Source organism: Ochlerotatus camptorhynchus, unplaced genomic scaffold, assembly GCF_037179485.1.
Source record: "Ochlerotatus camptorhynchus isolate MF236.1 unplaced genomic scaffold, CSIRO-AGI_Acam_v1.1 ptg000114l, whole genome shotgun sequence".
NCBI classification, from domain to species: Eukaryota; Metazoa; Arthropoda; class Insecta; order Diptera; family Culicidae; genus Ochlerotatus; species Ochlerotatus camptorhynchus.
Genome location: NW_027040604.1, coordinates 2,361,342 through 2,381,765, shown reverse-complemented (window position 1 = coordinate 2,381,765; position 20,424 = coordinate 2,361,342). Strand labels below are relative to the sequence as shown.

At 40.8% G+C, this 20,424-nt stretch overlaps 2 protein-coding genes across 6 annotated transcripts in view; one reads left to right on the top strand and one right to left on the bottom strand.

Moving 5' to 3' along the window:
- Positions 1 to 20,424, bottom strand: part of cnn (centrosomin) — a 106,078-nt gene that overhangs the window by 2,883 nt on the left and 82,771 nt on the right. The window lies entirely within an intron of this gene.
- Positions 80 to 19,911, top strand: LOC135699686 (uncharacterized). Its single transcript, XM_065219979.1, has 4 exons — positions 80 to 85; positions 9,007 to 9,150; positions 18,645 to 18,804; positions 18,860 to 19,911. Exons 1-4 carry the CDS (start codon positions 80 to 82, stop codon positions 19,309 to 19,311), a joined length of 762 nt encoding a protein of 253 aa, XP_065076051.1. The 3' UTR covers positions 19,312 to 19,911.

Sequence of the window (20,424 nt, the reverse complement as noted above, 5' to 3'; positions counted from 1 at the left end):
TACCTACTTAACAGTGTGTGATGGTGATACTAAATGGGGACCCGTGATTTGGATTAACAAATTGTGCGGCGCAGGCAAAATGATGGTGAGATTAGTCACTATATCTATATCTATAACGCGATCATGGGTCCTAGCGATAGACCTAAACTTTGCTATTTTTATAGCCGGAAACGGCTAGTGCGGTAGCAGCTAGGTCTGTAGGAATATACACTAGGGTGAGGCCTCCGATAGCCTAATCAGTAAAGATGGAAATTTTCTCGGCTTCCCTGGGTATGGAGAATCATTGTGCTTGCCTCTCAATATACACATTCATACATTGGTTGGCATAGAAAGCTCTCAATTACTAACTGTGGAAGTGTATCTAGAACACTAAGTTGAGAGCCGGCAAAACGAGCGCTACAGAAAGCGTACAAAGGATAGAAGAAATAAGAAGAGTCTACTTTCAAGCCTTGCCACCTTTCGATCTACAGCTTTCCCCCGAAGAGCGCGAGTAATACGTACCGCGTAAATCGAATTCGCGTAAATGGAGCACACGTAGCATATGGGATTTGACCTAAAGGGTGATACGGTCAAAATTTGGTCAATATCAACTTGACGTATTTCTTTCAATTTTGCATTTAAAAAACCTGAACACCCCTCATTTTGAAGGTGTGTGTGTGTAGAATGTTGCTCCTATTTTGATTTTGGAATTCACTCTTCAGTTGTCAAAATGCCGTCCAAGCAAGAAGAGCAGCGTATCAAAATTTTGCTCGCGCATCGCGAAAATCCGAGCTACTCGCACGCAAAGTTGGCAAAATCGCTAAAAGTTGCCAAATCAACCGTTACAAATGTAATTAAAGTGTTTGGGGAACGTTTGTCGACAGCCAGGAAGTCTGGATCGGGGGGAAATCGAAAACCGGAAGCCGCTGAGACGACAAAGAGAGTTGCCGGTAGTTTCAAGCGAAACCCTAACCTCTCTCTCCGAGATGCCGCAAATAAGCTGGGTGTATCGTCTACAACCGTGCATCGAGCCAAAAAACGAGCCGGACTATCGACTTACAAGAAGGTAGTGACTCCAAATCGCGATGATAAACAAAATACGACGGCCAAAGCGCGATCCCGGAGGCTGTACACGACGATGCTGACGAAGTTTGACTGCGTGGTAATGGACGACGAAACCTACGTCAAAGCCGACTACAAGCAGCTTCCGGGACAGGAGTTTTATACGGCAAAAGGAAGGGGAAAGGTAGCAGATGTTTTCAAGCACATGAAACTGTCAAAGTTCGCAAAGAAATATCTGGTTTGGCAAGCCATCTGTACCTGTGGTTTGAAAAGCAGCATTTTCATAGCTTCCGGGACTGTCAACCAAGAAATTCACGTGAAAGAGTGTTTGAATAAACGTCTGCTGCCTTTCCTGAAGAAACACGGTTGTTCCGTACTGTTTTGGCCGGATTTGGCATCTTGCCATTACGGTAAAAAGGCCATGGAGTGGTACGCCGCCAACAACGTGCAGGTGGTTCCCAAGGACAAGAACCCTCCCAACACGCCAGAGCTCCGCCCAATTGAGAAATACTGGGCTATTGTCAAGCGGAACCTAAAGAAGACCAAAAAACTACTAAGGGCGAGCAGCAGTTCAAGGCAAACTGGCTTTCTGCGGCGAAGAAAGTGGACAAGGTGGCTGTACAAAATCTGATGGCAGGGGTCAAGGGTAAGGCCCGGCAATTCGGATTTGGAAAAGCGGAAGCCTAACTGAATTTTTTTCCTGAATTTTATACTAATTGAACTTGAAAAAGAAATTTAATTTGATTTTTTAAATAAACGATTTCACCGATTTACACGCGTTTTCCCTTCACCAAATTTTGACCGTATCACCCTTTAATAGGGACCAACATGGAATATCTCGCGATCCTGGATATATAGAAGGTTACTGTCTTCGGCAAAGTTGTTCAGTGGATCAAGACTTAAAGGTTGGTGGAGTCCAGAATTCTCTCTTACTCTTGAAATCAAAGATGGCGGCTGCCGATTTCAGAAAAGTGGGAAATACTGGATATTTTAGGAATCGGGATGACTTCTAGAAACCAAAAATCGATGGCCAGCGCCATTTTGAAATCCAAGATGGTGGATTCCGGTTTCATAAAAAGTGGGAAAAACTGTAAAATACTCTACAATATGGATATATTCGCAACAAAGACGAGGTGCAGATGTCGAAAATTGAAATGCCGAAATGGCGTCAGCCATCAATTTTCCGTCTATTGTAGGGTATTTGACAGCTTAGATTCCAAAATTGCGTCGGACATCGATTTTGAGCCTTTACATATCGTCCCCATTCCGAAAATACCTATATTGTGGGGGTATTTAACATTACTATCCAGTTTATCTGTAACCAGGAGCTGCCATTTTGGAATTAAATATGGCATCGGACAGTAATAGCTAGTCCGTAGCTATCACCGCGAATCCCGAAATACCCACATTCATGGGTATTTGACAGTATTTCCAACTTTTTCTGTATCCTGTAGCCGCCATTTTGGATTTCATGACACTCATTTTCTATTTCTAGATGTCATTCTCTAGACGTCATTCCTATTCCAAAAATACTCATATTGAAGAGTAATTGACAGTATTTCTATCAGTTTTTCTGAAGTCAATGGCCGCCATCTTGCATTACAAAATGGCGTCAGACATAACTTGTAGGACTTGTTCCGAAAATACCCATATTGTAGGGTATTAAGCAATTTTTCCAAATCTGAGAGCCGCCATCTTGGATTTCAAAAATAATATCAGACATCGATTTTCGGCATCTAAACGCGTCCTGTACCGAGAATATTCATATCGTAGAATTTGACAGCTTTTCAGAAAACAACGGCCACCATCTTGGATTCCAAAATGGCGTCAGACATCAATTTGTGCGGGATGTACACGTCGAACCAGTCCCGAAAATATCCATATTATAGGGTATTTGAAAGTTTTTCTGAAGTCACTGGCCGTCTCTTGGATTTCAAAAATGGCGTCGGACATCGATTTTCGGCATCTACATGTCGTCCCCGTTCCGAAAATATCCATATAATAGAGGATTTGATAGTTTTTCTGAAGTCAATGGCCATCATGTTGGATGCAAAAATGGCGTCAGACGTCGATTTTCGGGATGTAGTACTTGTGTGTGTGTATGTGTGTGTGTGTATGTGTGTGTGTGTGTGTGTGTGTGTGTGTGTGTGTGTGTATGTGTGTGTGTGTGTGCATGTATGTGTGTGTGTGTGAGTGTGTGTGTGTGTGTGTGTGTGTGTGTGTGTGTGTGTGTGTGTGTGTGTGTGTGTGTGTGTGTGTGTGTGTGTATATTCAATCTAACCCCCACTGGCCGGCAGTGTTATTATGAAGGAACTCTCTCTACAATGTCGCATTTATGGTCATTGTAGACAGCTTTAGTCCTGGAGTTAGAAGGTAATAGCTCTATTGCAGATCCAGCAACCCATTTCAGAATGTCTGGAGACTCCCTTTCCCCATCCAAAAAATTGTAAATCTCCACTAACCTCGAGACGACCGCGAGTAATCGGTTCAATTCCTTTAACTCTAGATTTAAGACATTAATCATGTATAATGTAAATGATAACTCGGCTCTGTAAAGTTTATTCGATTGAGCCTGTACAAATAAATTAATATATAAAAAAAAAGAATGTCTGGAGAGTCACGCCCATTCCGAGGTTACTTTCCTTACAATAAGCCCCGCATGTATGCATCACCTGATCGAATGAAACCTCAGACCATTCAAAACAAAACACCGAAATCGCTTTTTCGAATGATAGCTGCAACCGGATGACGGTTGTTTTGAAGTCAGATGATTTTCCTCTCGAATACAGGATGAAACTTGTTACGAGAAGGTATAGGGCCTTCAGTTAAAATGCGTAATGCTCTCTGCAGAATGACTGTCATACTAAATGGAAATGCATATGGTATTGGTTCAGCCCCATAACGCAAATCATTCAAAACGATGATGTAAATAATTCTATCGAACGTCATTTGCTGATGTGAGCTGACAAACAAGGTGGAAGCATATGCATCGCTATCAGAGCTGTAACGAACATTAGTAAAGGATGAAAACCAATGTTTGGCTATTTCGTGGTGGAGGAGGTTTTCTCCACCACGAAAATTTTTGTATCCATAATGGAATGGCTTATTAAGGCTATTCAGTATGGAATTGTAGATAATCAAATTATAAATCTAATTTAAAGCACTTGCATGTCACACTATTCTTAAATGTTTGTTCTCTGAGTGCCGTATGTTTTATAGCTTATTTTCAAACGAAAATCATCCTGTATTTGAATGACAGTTATATGGATGTTCGTCATCTGACGACGAATTCAACCATAAGAAAATCATCCGAAATTCGAATGCGTATTGTTAAAGGGCTCGAGCAATGCAATAATCATTCGAAGTATTGCGGGTGTTTTCGTTCAGTGTACACGCTTCCAGGTTCGAAAATATTCCTTTCAAACCAGGTACGTATTTAGTTTATGTTTTTTTTTTTAAATTGTAAAATGTGTTTGGACTGGTCTCACCATGTTCACTTGATCCTCCAATCCATGCGTTCCATAGTTTTGATTTTCTCTAAGCTTTGCAGCTCATTTCGTGATGCACCTTTATCAAAATACTTCCTTCAATGAACACAAATTTTCTTGCATTGCCATGGTCATCTGGGAGGTGGTTCGCGGCCACCAGTCACCACCCGTCCAGTCTTGGGCGTATCCAGCGAGGCATCTTTCATATTGCTCGCAATCTCCGGAACCGGCGAGAGACCATCAGCCGAGCACTTTTGCAAGTGGAAAACTTGCTGAATCACGTCCAAAACTCGCGACGGACACATTATCAACACGTTCCCGGGCTAATTCACCAACCGGACCGGTTTCAAAATCGCCCACGGTGACGAATCTCTCAATAGAACAACACGCCGAAAGTGTGCCATCCGAACTCGAAGAATCGGGCTCCCGGGAGGCAATGAGAACCTACACCGAACAATAGAATTGAAGCTGCGTCCTAGATTCTGGAGGTTAGATTCAACGTCAACCGAGTCACTCAAGGCAACCACAGGCAAAACACGATACATCACTAAATGAAAACTTTATGAACACTTGAAGCTAAATTTCAGCACACAAATTAACAAATTTAAAACCAAAAAAATGTTTAATTCGCTGTCGAAAAATACACAGCAAAAGAAAAACAGGTCAGCTTTCAAGCGCAGCCTACTGTGTCATTCACCATGCAGCGCGTATATGAACTGAAATAACAAATTATCACTCGCGAAGCCACTAATTTTTGGTCCCGGAGAAAAAAAAATCAAACAACGCAGATTGCGACATCTCTTCTGATGCTTGCAAACATGATAAATCACGAATCCTGATGAATGTGGGCGTCTTAGTGGAATACCTGTATAATGAGAGAGAGAAGGATTAGTATTTTCCATTTAATTCCACTACTTTATTTGCTTATCCTTGACAGATACGCGTATTTCGTCTACAATGTGCAGACTTCTTCAGTGTCTTGTACTAATACTCGACTATCGACTATCGAGTATTAGTACAAGACACTGAAGAAGTCTGCACATTGTAGACGAAATACGCGTATCTGTCAAGGATAAGCAAATAAAGTAGTGGAATTAAATGGAAAATACTAATCCTTCTCTCTCTCATTATATTATGATAAATCACGTTTTCTTTCTCGATTCTAAAACTTCCCGGAAAGCGAGAAAACTACTAATCACACACGTATAGCCGTCCGGGAGGCAGAGCGCCAGTGCTAATCCGGCAAATGCAGCCGAAAACTATGAAAGCGAACGCACGCACAAAACAGAGACCAAACTTAAAACACAGCCGTATTCAAAGGCGTTCGAAACTCGAATCTCCGATTTTCGGGTTGTAGTAATTGTTCCGAAAATACCAAAATTTGATAGTTTTTCTGAATCTGAGAGCCACCATGTTGGATTACAAAATGGCGTCGGACATCGATTTTCGGTCTCTAGACGTCATCCCGATTCCGGAAATACCCATATTGGAGGGTATTTGGTAGTATTTCCCAGAGACGTTGATAGAGACGCGCAAAGAAAATTTCTGTCAAAACAGCAGCACAGTTTTTGAGGGATCTTTTGGCAATGTCGCTGGCAACCATGTTTCTTCGAGTGGCTTCAAATGACTTTCATACAGTGCCGCAATGCTACTGGGAAAATATGAACATTCGACGGAACTGAATAAAAATGAAGTTCGCGGCAACATTTTGCAAAAATAAAGCGAAGACGAGAGATGACAGTCATATTTTACTGTTTTGCTTGCAGCGCAATCATGTTTATTACCGTAAAACCAAATAAAACGTTCCGATTCGAAACTGTTTTTTTTTATCACTAATAAATGATGTATTTAATTGAATTAACAATAAATAAATAAACAAATAAATAAATAACAGATATAAAATATTTCGTGATAATAATTAAACACTTTTATCATTATTGAGAACAATACTCCTTTCTGGTGAATTGAGCGAATAGTAATGTTTATTTATTTTGCTCGTTTGGTTCAGCGTTTGACGGTTCGTTTGGTTCTTCTTGCTTCAGTCTATGCGTGTCTCTATTCAACGTCTCTGGTATTTCCCACTTTTTCTGAAATCGGCAGCCGCCATCTTTGATTTCTATGTGACGCTGGGCATCGATTTCCGGTCTCTAGACGTCATCTCGATTCCGAAAATATCCATATTGAAGGGTATTTGGCAGTATTTCCCACTTTTTCTGAAACCGGCAGCCGCCATTTTAGATTTCAATATGGTGCTGGACTTCGTTTTTTTGTCTCTAGACGTCATCACGATTCCGAAAATATACATATTCAAGGGTATTTGGCAGTATTTCCCACTTTTTCTGAAATCGGAAGCCGCCATCTTGAATTCCGAAAATATCCATATTCCATCCATATTGGTGTCTTGATCCACTGAACAACTTCGCCGAAGAAAGCAACTTCCTAGATGACAAGGATTTCACACAAACACAAAGATATGATATTTTTTTCAAGATATCACACAAACAAGGATATCACAAATGCATGCACACTAGCGCCGCGTAGTGAGGAAACCATTAGGTCTTGATCCACTGAACAACTTCGCCGAAGACAGTAACCTTCTATATGTCCAGGATCGCATGTTGGTCCCTATTAGGTCAAATCCCATATGCTACGTTTACTCCATTTACGCGATTCCCTCGCGTAAACGGAATCATTCGAGACCAACGTAAATGGAATTCGTGTGGACCGAGTTCGCGTTCTTCGGGGGAAGAGTGTACATATGTTGAGGTCCCCAACATCTGTGCCAAATTTAAACGAATTTAGTTGCGATCTGGATCAGCCAAGTGTGGGGGGTTGTGATCCACCTACAAACTTGACCCACCCCAATGTAGAGCTTGTTTAATGTCATCGATTCAAATCATTTATTTTCATAACATAATAGCCTACATAAGATGCATATTACAACTTAATGGATGCTTAATTTTTACTGTAAAAAAATGTTCAAAATGACCACCATCATCACAGCAACAAACCCCCCAGCGTAAATTCTACCAGCTCCGGAGCATTTCAAAATGTTGATGTTCCTCCAGCCGCTACAGAAGTGCACAGCAGCAAAGGTACACCCCTGTGCGTAAGAAACTTGGTCGACTCCGTCATTTGTCAATTCAGCCTTCAAAGTGAAGCAGTTGAAATCGCTGTAGTTACCCTCCAATAAGCCAGGATTGAACTCCCGTAAATGCCGATGCAGCTCGTTGACATTGGCTGCCGAACATGGTAGCAATATGCTATTCTTCTCGCAGTCTTCAAAACTTATGTCACTTCCGCATGTGGTACAGTTTAAGGCAAAAACTGTTGGAAAGAAGAGAACATTAACGAGGGTGGGTGATAGAACTTGCTAATGCTGACGCTTACCTGACTTAAGGGCAACACTTGCCAGGAGGATTTGAACTAAAATATGACGCATTTTCACTGCAATAGAGGAGTAAAAAACACACCCGACCGTTACCGCGTTACAATTGATAATGATAAACCCTTATCGATGGCACGATCAAACCGTTAAAGCCCTAGCGTGATTCCTGTTTGCACAGATAGTAATAAACTTGAAAAGAAGGATGTGAATTAGTGGCTCATAATTCTTCTCCTTCCTCGTGCCCGCTCTCGACTTGATGCACTTCAAAATCGATAATCGAGAACTGTTCAAGTCTGGGGCCCAACAGGAACAGTGTAACTAAGTCGAAGGCAGTGGGTTCGATTCCCCAATTCCAATTTGCAAATGCATTGGTTGACATAGAAAACTCTCAATTAATAACTGTGGAAGTGCTTCAAGACCGCGTCGTTAAGTTGAGAGCATACCTATGGGTTACTGGCCAATCGTGGCCAACACTACAAAAAAATATAAACTTTTTTTTTATTAGCTATGACATATAAAATAATCGAAACTCGTGGAATATAAAGTTTATGTGAGCTTTATAATCAATAAAAGTTTCTTTGTGTGTTTCAATTGATCATTCTATGTCAAATAAAAACCACACAATTGAAAAGTATATGTCAAATTTAATAGTTAAAATCCATAGCATTCCACACATACATCTGATAAGTATGGAAAATGAATAAAGAAATTCGAATCATAGCGGAAGCATAACGCTGAAATGGCGTCTGTTAATAGTTTGGAATCCGTCGTGATAAAGGAACTTGATTTACCACGAGAAGTCCTATCGATTTATAAAGCTCACATATTCTGCAATTAATTTGAAATCAAATAAATACTACTAACTCTTCTATTTAGAGCTAGGTTTTGATATGCTAGCTTTAATTCGCGTATCAAAAGACGAATTAACAAATGCGTTATTGACGAGCGAAAATATCTCTTGGACACCGTGGGAAGTCGATGAAATATTTGGACGTTTGGTTCGTTGGCGACAACAAAACGTAAGCTGAATTAAGATAGAATTGAATAGCTTTCAAGAGATTAATTCTTATAATTTCCTATAATTTACAGGGCTACGAGATAATAGATTTCACCAAAGTGGAAGTAGAAGAGTTCTGGATCGAAGAAGCAGGAGAAGAACAACACATACCAGTTGAAGAAAACGAAGAAGTATCCGCGGAGGAGAACAGTCAGGAAATTTCTCGGGAAAAACAAGTAGATTCCTGCTACACGAATACAGCAAAACCTCAGGCGCCTGTCGCTGTCACTGCTTAAAATCCTCAAGAACCCGGTAAGGAAAATAAGATCAAAGCAGTCAAGGACTCAAATCACATCAATTCAGTGAAATCAATCAATTCTCTCGTACCGCTGAACATCATTCCAAGAAGGGTTCTGGCCTCCGGATTTGACAATACCGTTTCTTCACGAACTGGATGTCTTCCAGCCGTGCTTGTAGACTGCTCATCAAAGAAAACTGATGCACAAATTTCCACCGACATCAGTTGTCCGCAACACAAAAATTTTTCAGTTTCCGTCGAAAGTTCTGCAACTGAAACCCATGAATGTCATCTCGATGATGTTGAAGTAAAATTAGCAATAGCCAACGGAAAGAAAACGGCCTCCGAGTTATCGGTGATTGAATGCTCAAATCACCATTTCACACCATCGATTCTATCACGACTGCTGGATTCCACGATCACCGGAAAACAAATCATAGAGAGAGGAAATCTGGGTCCATTGTCGACAGAAAGTCAGCGGGAACTGGTTTCAATCTTCGCTGATTACCACTACCAGAAGGGATTACAGGCATCCGAAAGAATTCTAGACGAATACGCTACATCAATCACAGCACTCTTTAAAAGTGGAAACCTACTTCATTGAACGAGGAGGAGCGAAGTAAAATCCAGGAGGTAAAATTTATAACCGGATCGTCAACAGCAAACAAAAAATAACTAAGCGGAAGTTGAAGGAGCAGCAACATTTGAGTGGCTCGAAAAAGAAAACAGACCCGATCTGTGCTGTGGATCCAGCTGCAACTGACGCGGTTTTATGGCTGGGACAAAATACAAAACCATGAGGAACAACCCTGGAAAAATGGATAGTATCGTTCCCTGCACGCAAATCACAGCTCATGAAGCCTGACCAGAGCGAGAAACTTTTCGAGGATTTTCATCATTATGGAGATGAGTTTGGATACCAGTTGGTAAGTTGGTATACTATAGGTGTACTATTGACCAATGCACGGAATGAACTCACGAAAACACATTGACGTTTGAGCGGTGCTGTGTTTACTAAAAAGAACACATCAAGAGCAAATTTTCATTATGTCGTAAGTAACATTCGCACCGATCCGAGAAAAATAAAGTTTTGTTTTGATGACCGAAAAGTTATTCCTATTTCCAATTAAACACATATAATCTCATAGTGATAGCAATGTTTAACATATTTAGCCGGGTTTTAATCATACAAAGGCAAATCGCTAGCTTTCATGCTAAGAAATACTGCTTTTTGAGTCAAAAGTTATTATACGTCGTTTGGTGGCCCCTATTGTTACTTAAGTCAAAGTGTATTTACCAGGATATTCTGGAGAATTATCAATTACGTCTCCTTACGTGCAGCCCATTCATCATTTTAGGACCACCGAAATCATCTTAGCTACAAACAGTTCGATTTATTCACTTTAATAATGAGAAAGCGAAACGACGAAAGTACACTTTTCACGGGTTTCTCAGTGCTGTTACTTAAGGCAAACGGCATATCGGGTGACTTAAGTAACATCGAAAACTATTTTGATCGGAAGGTGATTACGTCAAAAAGCAATTCGACTGGTAAATAAATTTAAAAATGGTATGTGATCCTATATTCGGACAGTATATAGTGTAATAGCAGGAGCATCGATTGACACTGATAGCTCCACTTTGTTTACCTTTGTTACATTCGACGTAATGAAAATTTGCTCTTGACATGATGTAATGCTCGCGTAACTTTAGAAAGGGGCCAATCAACTTTTATTAACAACTTCTTATGCCCTTTTCACGCGAACCAAAGAGCAGCCACGCAAACAAAGAGCTTTATCGGGAAGGGAAGAATTTACCCTCCCCGATGGTGTTGTTGGTTTGCGTGAGCGTACTTCGGTTCGCGCGAAAAGGGCTTAACAAGCATTGTGTACATCTCACTGCGTCCTAGCAAGAAGTACGGTCGACTTGTTTCGCGCTCCGTTGTTTTGGAGGTTTTCTCGGTATTCGCTTGATATAAATTATCAGTTTTTTTTCTCACTAAGTGACTCCTGGCATAGTTCCCGGTAAATTGATCGAAAAGTGAGTTTTTTTTAGTAGAAAGTGTCATTTTCGGAAAGAGTAATCCGTGCTATTGGAAATTCGCGAACCAATTTGGGCATCATCGTTGCGTGGTCACGCATACGCGCTTACGCATACCCGCGCACGTATCATCATCATCGAGTGTGAGCACCCGTTTCTACATCTACATCGTTCATCAATCATCGTGCGCCTGTGTGCGCTGAGCACCGAGCCTCGATCAAGTGCACCACAACGAAGGTCATCCACGCAGCGCGTCTCTTCCAGCCATCTGCGTAAACGCCTACACATATAACGCTCAGTGGTAGTAGTATAGAATTATCAGATAAGTTTTTGTTTTTTTGTTTCTTTTCCTCCCCCATTAGTTAAATTTTCATTTTGTATTTCTGTGTTTGTAGTGTTTTCTGTGTATTGTGTCTGTGCGTTCAGTGGGAGAGCGTTTTGCGCTCCCACTAGTTGAACAAAATGGATGTTTTGTCAAAAGACGACATGGATGACCATTCATCTAAGAAAAATGATGATGTCATCCATGGTTCGTCGTCTCAGTCTGACAATGGGCAGGCTGAGAAAAGCTCCAGATTGCGGGCCTACCCGAATGACTCGACTGGCCCATGGGTTGTCTATTTTCAGCCCAAAAACAAACCCTTGAATGTTGTTCAGATATCTGATGATCTGACAAAGCGATTCTCTGCCGTGACCGAAATAACGAAGGTTAGGCACAACAAACTTCGTGTGACCGTCGCTAACCTGAAACAGGCCAATGAAATTGCTGTTTCCCAGTTTTTCACACTGGAATATAGGGTGTACATTCCAGCCTCTGATGTGGAGATCTAAGGCGTGGTCACTGAGGCGAGCCTGAACCCCGAGATACTGGAGAAGCAAGCGGTTGGCCGATTCAAGAACCCCTTGCTTCCTCCGGTAAAGATACTGGCCGTTCATAAAATGAAGTCAGTATTGCTCAGCGAGGGTAAAAAGAGTTTTACCCCCACAGACTCGTTTCGGGTGACCTTTTCTGGATCTGCCCTTCCTCAATACATCGAGCTGGGAAAACTTCGTCTTCCTGTGCGGTTGTTTGTACCTCGGGTCATGAACTGCCAGAATTGTAAGCGGTTGGGACATACGGCCTCCCACTGCGGCAACAAGGCACGCTGCTCCACATGCGGGGAGAAGCATGAGGATGGCGCCTGCGCAGCTACTGCACCAAAATGCGTGTACTGCAACGGAACTCCTCCTCATGCTCTCTCGTCGTGCCCGGCGTACAAACAGCTCGGGGACAAAATGAAACGCTCCCTTAAGGAACGTTCCAGGCGGTCTTTTGCAGAAATGCTTAAGACAGCCACGCCATCGACCAATGACAAAAATCCCTTTTCTCTTTTGTCAGATGACGAGACTGACTCTGACTTGGCTGAGGAGGGAACTTCTTTCAGTTTTCCGGAAGGTTCTGCACGGAAACGAAAGCGCATCCGTTCGCGGATTGTTGCAAATAAAGAACCCCAAATCAGCTTGCCCAAATCAAGGAGTGGTGGAAAAAAGGAGACTTCTACCCCTCCTGGATTCCGCAGAACTGACTATACCCAGGATTTTCCACCTCTTCCGGGGACATCCAAAACCCCTGATGCCCCAATTTTAAGAACAGAAACCCCTTCTTCATCTGGGCTGTTCTCATTTGATGACATTGTGGACGGTATTCTCAAATACCTCAACATTTCTGATCCTCTGAAAAGCATTGTCCTCACATTGCTTCCTACTGTGAAATCCTTCTTGAAGCAATTGACTTCAAAATGGCCCCTTCTTGCAGCTATCATCTCCTTCGATGGATAATTTTCCAAACGAGGTCGGGGATTTGACCACTGTTCTACAGTGCAATTGTCGAAGTCTTATTCCGAAATTAGATTCGTTCAAGTATTTAGTCCATAACAATAATTGCGATGCATTTGCCCTCTGTGAAACATGGCTCTCTTCAGAAATTGATCTCCCTTTTTTTGATTTTAACATTATTCGATTGGATCGTGAGAATTCACGTGGAGGAGGGGTACTTTTGGGGATCAAAAAGTGCCATTCCTTCTATAGAGTGAATCTTCCCGAATTCCCCGGTATTGAAGTTGTCGCATGTCAGGCTACCATTAAAGGTAAGAGCCTTTGTATTGCTTCTGTATATATTGCTCCTAGAGTCTCTGTTAATCGCAAACAACTTTTCGACATATGTGCGGTACTTCCCGCTCCATGGTTGATCATGGGAGATTTTAACTCCCACGGTACAGGCTGGGGGGAGCTGTACGATGATAACCGTTCTACTTTGATTTATGATCTCTGCGTCAACTTCAACATGACAATACTTAACAATGGAGAAGTAACACGTTTGGCTGGTCCATCCTCGAATGGTAGCAGATTAGACCTCACCTTTTGCTCTAATTCACTATCGTTGTATTGCACTTGGCATGTAATCCAGGATCCGCACGGTAGTGATCATTTGCCGATCAAAATTTCGATTGCTAGTGGGTTCAACTCGTCAGAATCCGTTAACGTCGCGTATGATCTAACCCGTAACATCGATTGGACTAAGTTCCAATCCGCGATAGACGATACAGTATCGTCAGTGGAAGAGCTTCCGCCGTTGGAGGAATATAATTTCCTCTCTAATCTCATCATCGACAGCGCACTTCAAGCTCAAACACGACCGGTGCCGCGATCGTCTATTCGTAAGAAAACACCATCGCTCTGGTGGGATCAACAATGCACGGAGGTTTACCGTAAAAAGTCCGACGCGTTTAAACTTTTCCGGAAACGCGGAACACGCGAGCATTTCGACGCATACACATCTCTTGAACGCGAACTCAAGAGCCTCATCAAGGCCAAAAAACGGGGTTACTGGCGGCAGTTTGTAGACGGATTGTCGCGCGAAACGTCTATGAATACGCTTTGGAGTACGGCGCGAAGAATGCGTAACCGGTCTACTAACAACGAAAGCGAGGAATGCTCGGATCAATGGATTCTTAAATTTGCGCGAAAAGTGTGTCCGGATTCCGTGCCGTCGCAGTTGATTCCTCGCGAAACCGCGAATTCGGTAGACGACATCAGTCAGCCTTTTTCAATGGTGGAACTTTCACTCGCTCTCCTTTCGTGTCGCAATTCTGCCCCGGGATCTGATAGAATCAAGTTCAACTTGCTGAAAAACCTCCCAGACGTCGCTAAGAGGCGCATGTTGAACTTGTACAATCAGTTCTTGGAGCTCAATATTGTTCCCGACGATTGGAGACGAGTGAGGGTGATAGCCATTAAAAAGCCTGATAAACCCGCGTCGAATCACAATTCGTATCGGCCCATCGCGATGCTGTCGTGTATTCGGAAATTGATGGAGAAAATGATCCTTCTTCGCCTCGACAAATGGGTTGAGACGAACCACCTTCTTTCAGATACTCAATTTGGTTTCCGTAGGGGTAAGGGAACGAACGACTGTCTCGCGTTGCTTTCCTCGGAAATTCAGTTAGCTTTTGCTAAGAAAGAGCAAATGGCTTCTGTGTTCTTGGATATCAAGGGGGCTTTTGATTCAGTATCCGTTGAAGTTCTTTCAGAGAAACTCCACATTTGTGGATTGTCTCCATTAATGAATAATTTTTTGTACAATTTGCTGTCAGAAAAACATATGAGCTTTTCTCATGGAAACTCTACAGCTTTTCGATTTAGCTACATGGGTCTCCCCCAAGGCTCATGTTTAAGCCCCCTTTTGTACAATTTCTACGTTAGAGAAATTGATGTCTGTCTTAGTGACAATTGCACGTTGAGACAACTTGCAGATGACGGCGTAGTGTCTATCACAGGGCCAAAAGAGGTTGACCTGCAAGGACCCTTACAGGATACCTTGGACAATTTGTCTACTTGGGCTATTCAGCTAGGTATCGAATTCTCCACGGAGAAAACTGAGTTGGTCGTTTTTTCTAGGAAGCATAGCCCAGCACAACCGAAGCTTCAACTTTTGGGTAAACCGATCACTCATTCCTTGTCTTTTAAATATCTCGGGGTCTGGTTCGATTCCAAATGCACCTGGAGATCCCACATTGAGTATCTGAGACGAAAATGCCAACTAAGGATCAATTTCCTTCGATCAATTACCGGAACGTGGTGGGGAGCCCATCCACAAGATCTTCTGACGTTGTACCGGACAACGATTTTATCGGTTTTAGAGTACGGTAGTTTTTGCTTCCAGTCGGCAGCTAAAACGCACATCATCAAGCTGGAACGGATCCAGTATCGTTGTCTTCGTATCGCGTTAGGATGCATGCACTCGACTCATACTATGAGTCTCGAAGTGCTGGCGGGCATGTTGCCACTATCCGTCCGTTTTTCAGAGTTATCTTTGAGGCTCCTCACCCGTTGCGAAGTAATGAACCCACTGGTGATCGAAAACTTTGAGAAGCTTCTGGAGCTAAATCCTCAAACATGTTTTATGACGTTGTACTACCTATATTTAACACAGGATGTCAGCCCTTCAAGAAATATTCCCAATCGTGTAGTCTTCTCCGATTTCGGCAATTCAGTGAATTTTGATTTATCTATGACGCAGGAAATCCGCGGAATTCCAGAGCATCATCGTCCTTTGATTGCTCCGTCATTATACGCTGCAAAGTTCGGCCATGTTGATTCTGCAAGAACGTTTTTCACAGATGGATCTCTAATAGAGGAGTCCGCTGGTTTTGGTGTATTTAATGAATTTCATAGCGCCTCTCGAAAACTTGAAGCTCCGTGTTCTGTGTATGTGGCTGAACTGGCAGCAATTCACTACACTTTGGAAACTATTGCTTCACTTCTTCCAGACCACTACTTTATTTTTACGGATAGTCTCAGTTCTGTCGAGGCTATCCGTTCCATTAGGCCGGTAAAGCACTTCTCGTATTTTCTCTTGAAAATACGAGAACTGCTTAGTACTTTATCCGTGCGCTCTTTCATCATCACCTTCGCGTGGGTCCCTTCGCATTGCTCAATTTTGGGCAATGAGAAGGCGGATTCACTTGCGAAGGTGGGCGCTATGGAAGGCGACATTTATGATCGACAGATCGCCTATAGTGAATTTTTCTCTATTTATCGTCAGCAGTCGCTCGTTAGCTGGCAACATCAATGGAGTGAAGGGAGCTTGGGACGATGGCTACATTCAATTATCCCTAAGGTGTCGAAGTTTGCATGGTTCAAAGGGTTGGACTTGAGTCGAGACTTCATACGCGTGATGTCTCGTCTCATGTCCAATCACTATTGTCTAAACGCTCACTTGTTCCGTGTGGGGTTGGGAGACAGCAATCTCTGTGAATGTGGACAAGGTTACCAGGACGCTGATCACATCCTTTGGTCTTGTGCGGAGTATCGTGGAGTCAGATCACATTTTTATGATTCCCTTCGGGCTCGAGGTGGACAACCTAATGTTCCAGTTCGGGATATTTTGGCTAGACGCGATCTGGAGTTTATGAAACTCATATATGTTTACTTTAAGGATATTAACCTTAGATTGTAAGTTTGATTAACCGTGTGTTTAGTTTGTATTTTGTACGTGTGGGGTTTTTTTTCAATGTTTGTTTTCAAGATGAATAGAAATAATTTCATGCTTTAGGATTAAGTAAATAGTTGTATCGTAAACCACATTTAAAACCTCCTTCTTCCCTTTTCCCATCCAAAAAATTGTAAATCTCCACTAACCTCGAGACAACCGCGAGTACTCGGTCCAGTTCCTTTAACTTTAAATATAAGACAGTAATAATGTATAACGCAAAGGATAACTCGGCTCTGTAAAGTTTATTCGATTGAGCCTGTACAAATAAAGTAATTATATAAAAAAAAAAAGCATTGTGTACAGAAGTTGATGGGCCATTTTTAAATGTTACGTGAGCATTATCAATGTGTTCATTTTTAGTAAACACGGCACCGCTCAAACGTCAAATTTCTTCGTGCAGTTCATTCTGTGCATTGGTCAATTCGACAGTGAGCATGCAACAGGGCCTATACACGATGATCGATTCTCTTCGTCGATTTTCTCTTTTGTTAATAACTCGCTAGATTTAACGTTTCTCGGTGCGTTTGCTGTTGCTTTTGATAGCCAATACAACCTGTTACTTCCGCATTGAATAAATTGAGAAATCCAACTTAAACTCCTGCGCGCCTGGTGGCAGGAATAAGCACTAACCGACGGTGATAAGTCTGTGACAGCCCTTGAAAATTTCATTGATTGTTTGCAAAATTATTTAATTTCAATGTGATTTCATGAAAATTTCTTGTCAGCATGGATGAATCTTGTACAAAATGCATAAAACTATTTTGCAATGCATTGTTCTTAAATAAAAAGCTACTTCAAGACTTAAAAATTACTGAAAACATGTTAAGGTTTGAAATCATCTGCCGATTAAACAACAGACAAAGTTGGCCGACTAAATCAATCGACGAAAAACTATTAAATAGGCCGATTGCTCGGTGTAGCACCAGACGAAAAACGATTTAATCTGCTGATTAATACAGCGACTGAAATTAATTTTTAAGTGACAATAGATTTAGTCGGTGGACGATTCAGGTGATTTGGATGATGTTTGTTTATTTGGAAGATATTTTCGAAACACCAAGCACGATAAAATTCAGCATTATATACCATTATTACGAGTACTACTTTTTTGATCATGTTTTGACTTCCACAGAAACTCACTAGAATAAATAGAAAATAATAGTTTTTTAGTTGAAATTTCAAAAAATGTATTCAGTTTGACACATTATTTCGAACTTATCACCGCTGCGATTGCAGCGTCACGGTGGTCGATTGAAACATGGATTTGTCAATTCTAGAAAATTGTTTCGCTCAGCTGTAGCAATGCAAAGAGAAAATCGATGAAGAGAATCGATCACCGCGTATTCGCCCATATGCATGCTCACTGTCGAATTGTCCGCCTTTGAAAATCGGAATGAAAAATGATGCACTTGTGTGTTTTGATTACCTTTTGATGTTTTGTTAAAACTCAATTTACTCAAAGTAGATTTAAAATCGAGTTTAAAATTATACTCAACATGTCTAAACATGAATAAACCGAGCAAATGTTATTAACAACCAGGAAACTAGTGCTGAAAATTGAGTAGGGGAAATGGCTCTAATGTTGTCCTGTGGATCTAACATTGGGCCCATCGCTAAAAATCTGCTATTGATCAATTTTATCTAGATAAACGCGTCATTGGGACGGTACTAATGGATATATTTGGTTGCTATTCAAAATTTAGTCGATTGCTGAATTTATGTATGGGCCCAAATTAGGGACACTTAGGCCGACATTACATACATTTCCCCTATATGGTATTTTATTTATGCTGGTTGTCGAGTAATCTAATTTTATCAACTAGGTTAATCAATTCATTTCATTCAACGTTTATTTTCAGATTGACGAAGATTTTCGGTTGCTGGATGTAGGAAATGGTCAAGGTTTGAAGAAGTGGGAATCTGTTCTTCCAAAGATCATTCAGTACGTTGATAAACCGTATAAAGACGGTCTATCCAAGTCCATTTTAGAATTTTTTAAATCACCAAACCTGAACCAATGTAAGATGCATATTTATTATAAAAATGAATTTAAAGTTGACTCATTTCGTTTTAGGTGAACAAATTAGTGCAAACCTTCTGCTTTTAAACAACTTCCTGAGACCAACGAAGGTAACAAAAACCTTCAAGCCATCGATCTTGTCAGCACAAGAGGATATCATCTTGTTTGCAGACACTGATGAGCAGGCTTTGGAAAAAAATGATGAACTGAACTCGACTTACACCGAATTTGGATTTTCACCCATTGCACGTCTCTTATTCCGAGGTCAAAACATAAGGTCCTTGACTGGAGTATTCGAGGTGTACTACAAAGGAGTTACGTACAAGCTTGATACAGCGGCAAGAACAATTGACGTACTCGTTAAGCTAAATACCATTTTTGGATTGAAATACTCACGAATTTCCAGACTCGTATGGAATTTTATCTGCATATTTGTGTATGAGCTTCCTGTTCAAGAGCAGTACGAATCTATCAATAAGCTGAGAAGATACTTGTCGCCTGACTAAATATGATCACGTGTATGAATCCTGAATGCCCTGCTAGTTTTAAATCAGCGTACCTTTATTTCGATCATCTATTTGACATACATAGAGTTCCTACCTCACGAAAAAATATATGCTTCACATTATGCATGAAGGCAGCATTACAATTTTCTAACGATCTTCATAACGAACAGTTTTTCAACTGCCCTTTAGAAGGACAACTAGTACGGTGTGAACTGGAGTCAAAAGCTTATTTTAAATCGTTGCTATTGCCATTACCTTTTAACATGAATAGAAAAATTGAATGTGCTGACAAAATCGAATTCAAAGGAACCGAATTTAAAGTAGGAACTTTCATTACTAAAACAGAGATAGAAACCGTTAATTTGTATGAAATAGTAGATATGCTTATCATAGATACAACCGAGTTATTTGTAGTTGGACGACAATGGATAGTAGGGGAATTCGATGAGCACTTTTTGTCTTATAACGTAGTTGATGTTAGCAGTAAATATTTCATACTGAACTTGATAGATACTGACGGGCCACCGATAACGGTTTACAATGTGCAGAACAAGCAATTATTTAGGAAAAAAACGGATTTTGTAACTATGGATTTATAGCTTAAGAATAATTTCTAATAGTTGATAAATGATATTATAATAAATGTTGTTAGTAGTTTTTAAACCAATTACCTTTTTTCAAAAACCTAAAATATAATTATGCATTCAAAAGTGTGATGAATTAAATAAAAATAGCTGTATTTAATATTCATTTTATTTGTCCATACTTCTGATAACTGCATAATGTAGTTTTAATAATGATTTTTTTTTTAAATTAATGAAAGCGCATAAAATACGGATCCTACTATTACAGGTTAAAAATTTCATTCCTACAAACTTATAAAATTGAAGAGAATGTCGAATAAATATTAAACGTCTTATTTTTTCATATTAAAAGATAAATATTAAAGATTATGATTGGGAAAGTTAAAATGTATAAGTCATCACTTATAAAATTCATATTCAAAAAAAATCTTGATATTATGTGTCTGACACATACATGGTATTAGCGAGGTACTATTGCAAAAATCTATATCAGTTCACACATAAACCTTATATGGTTTATAATGAGAGA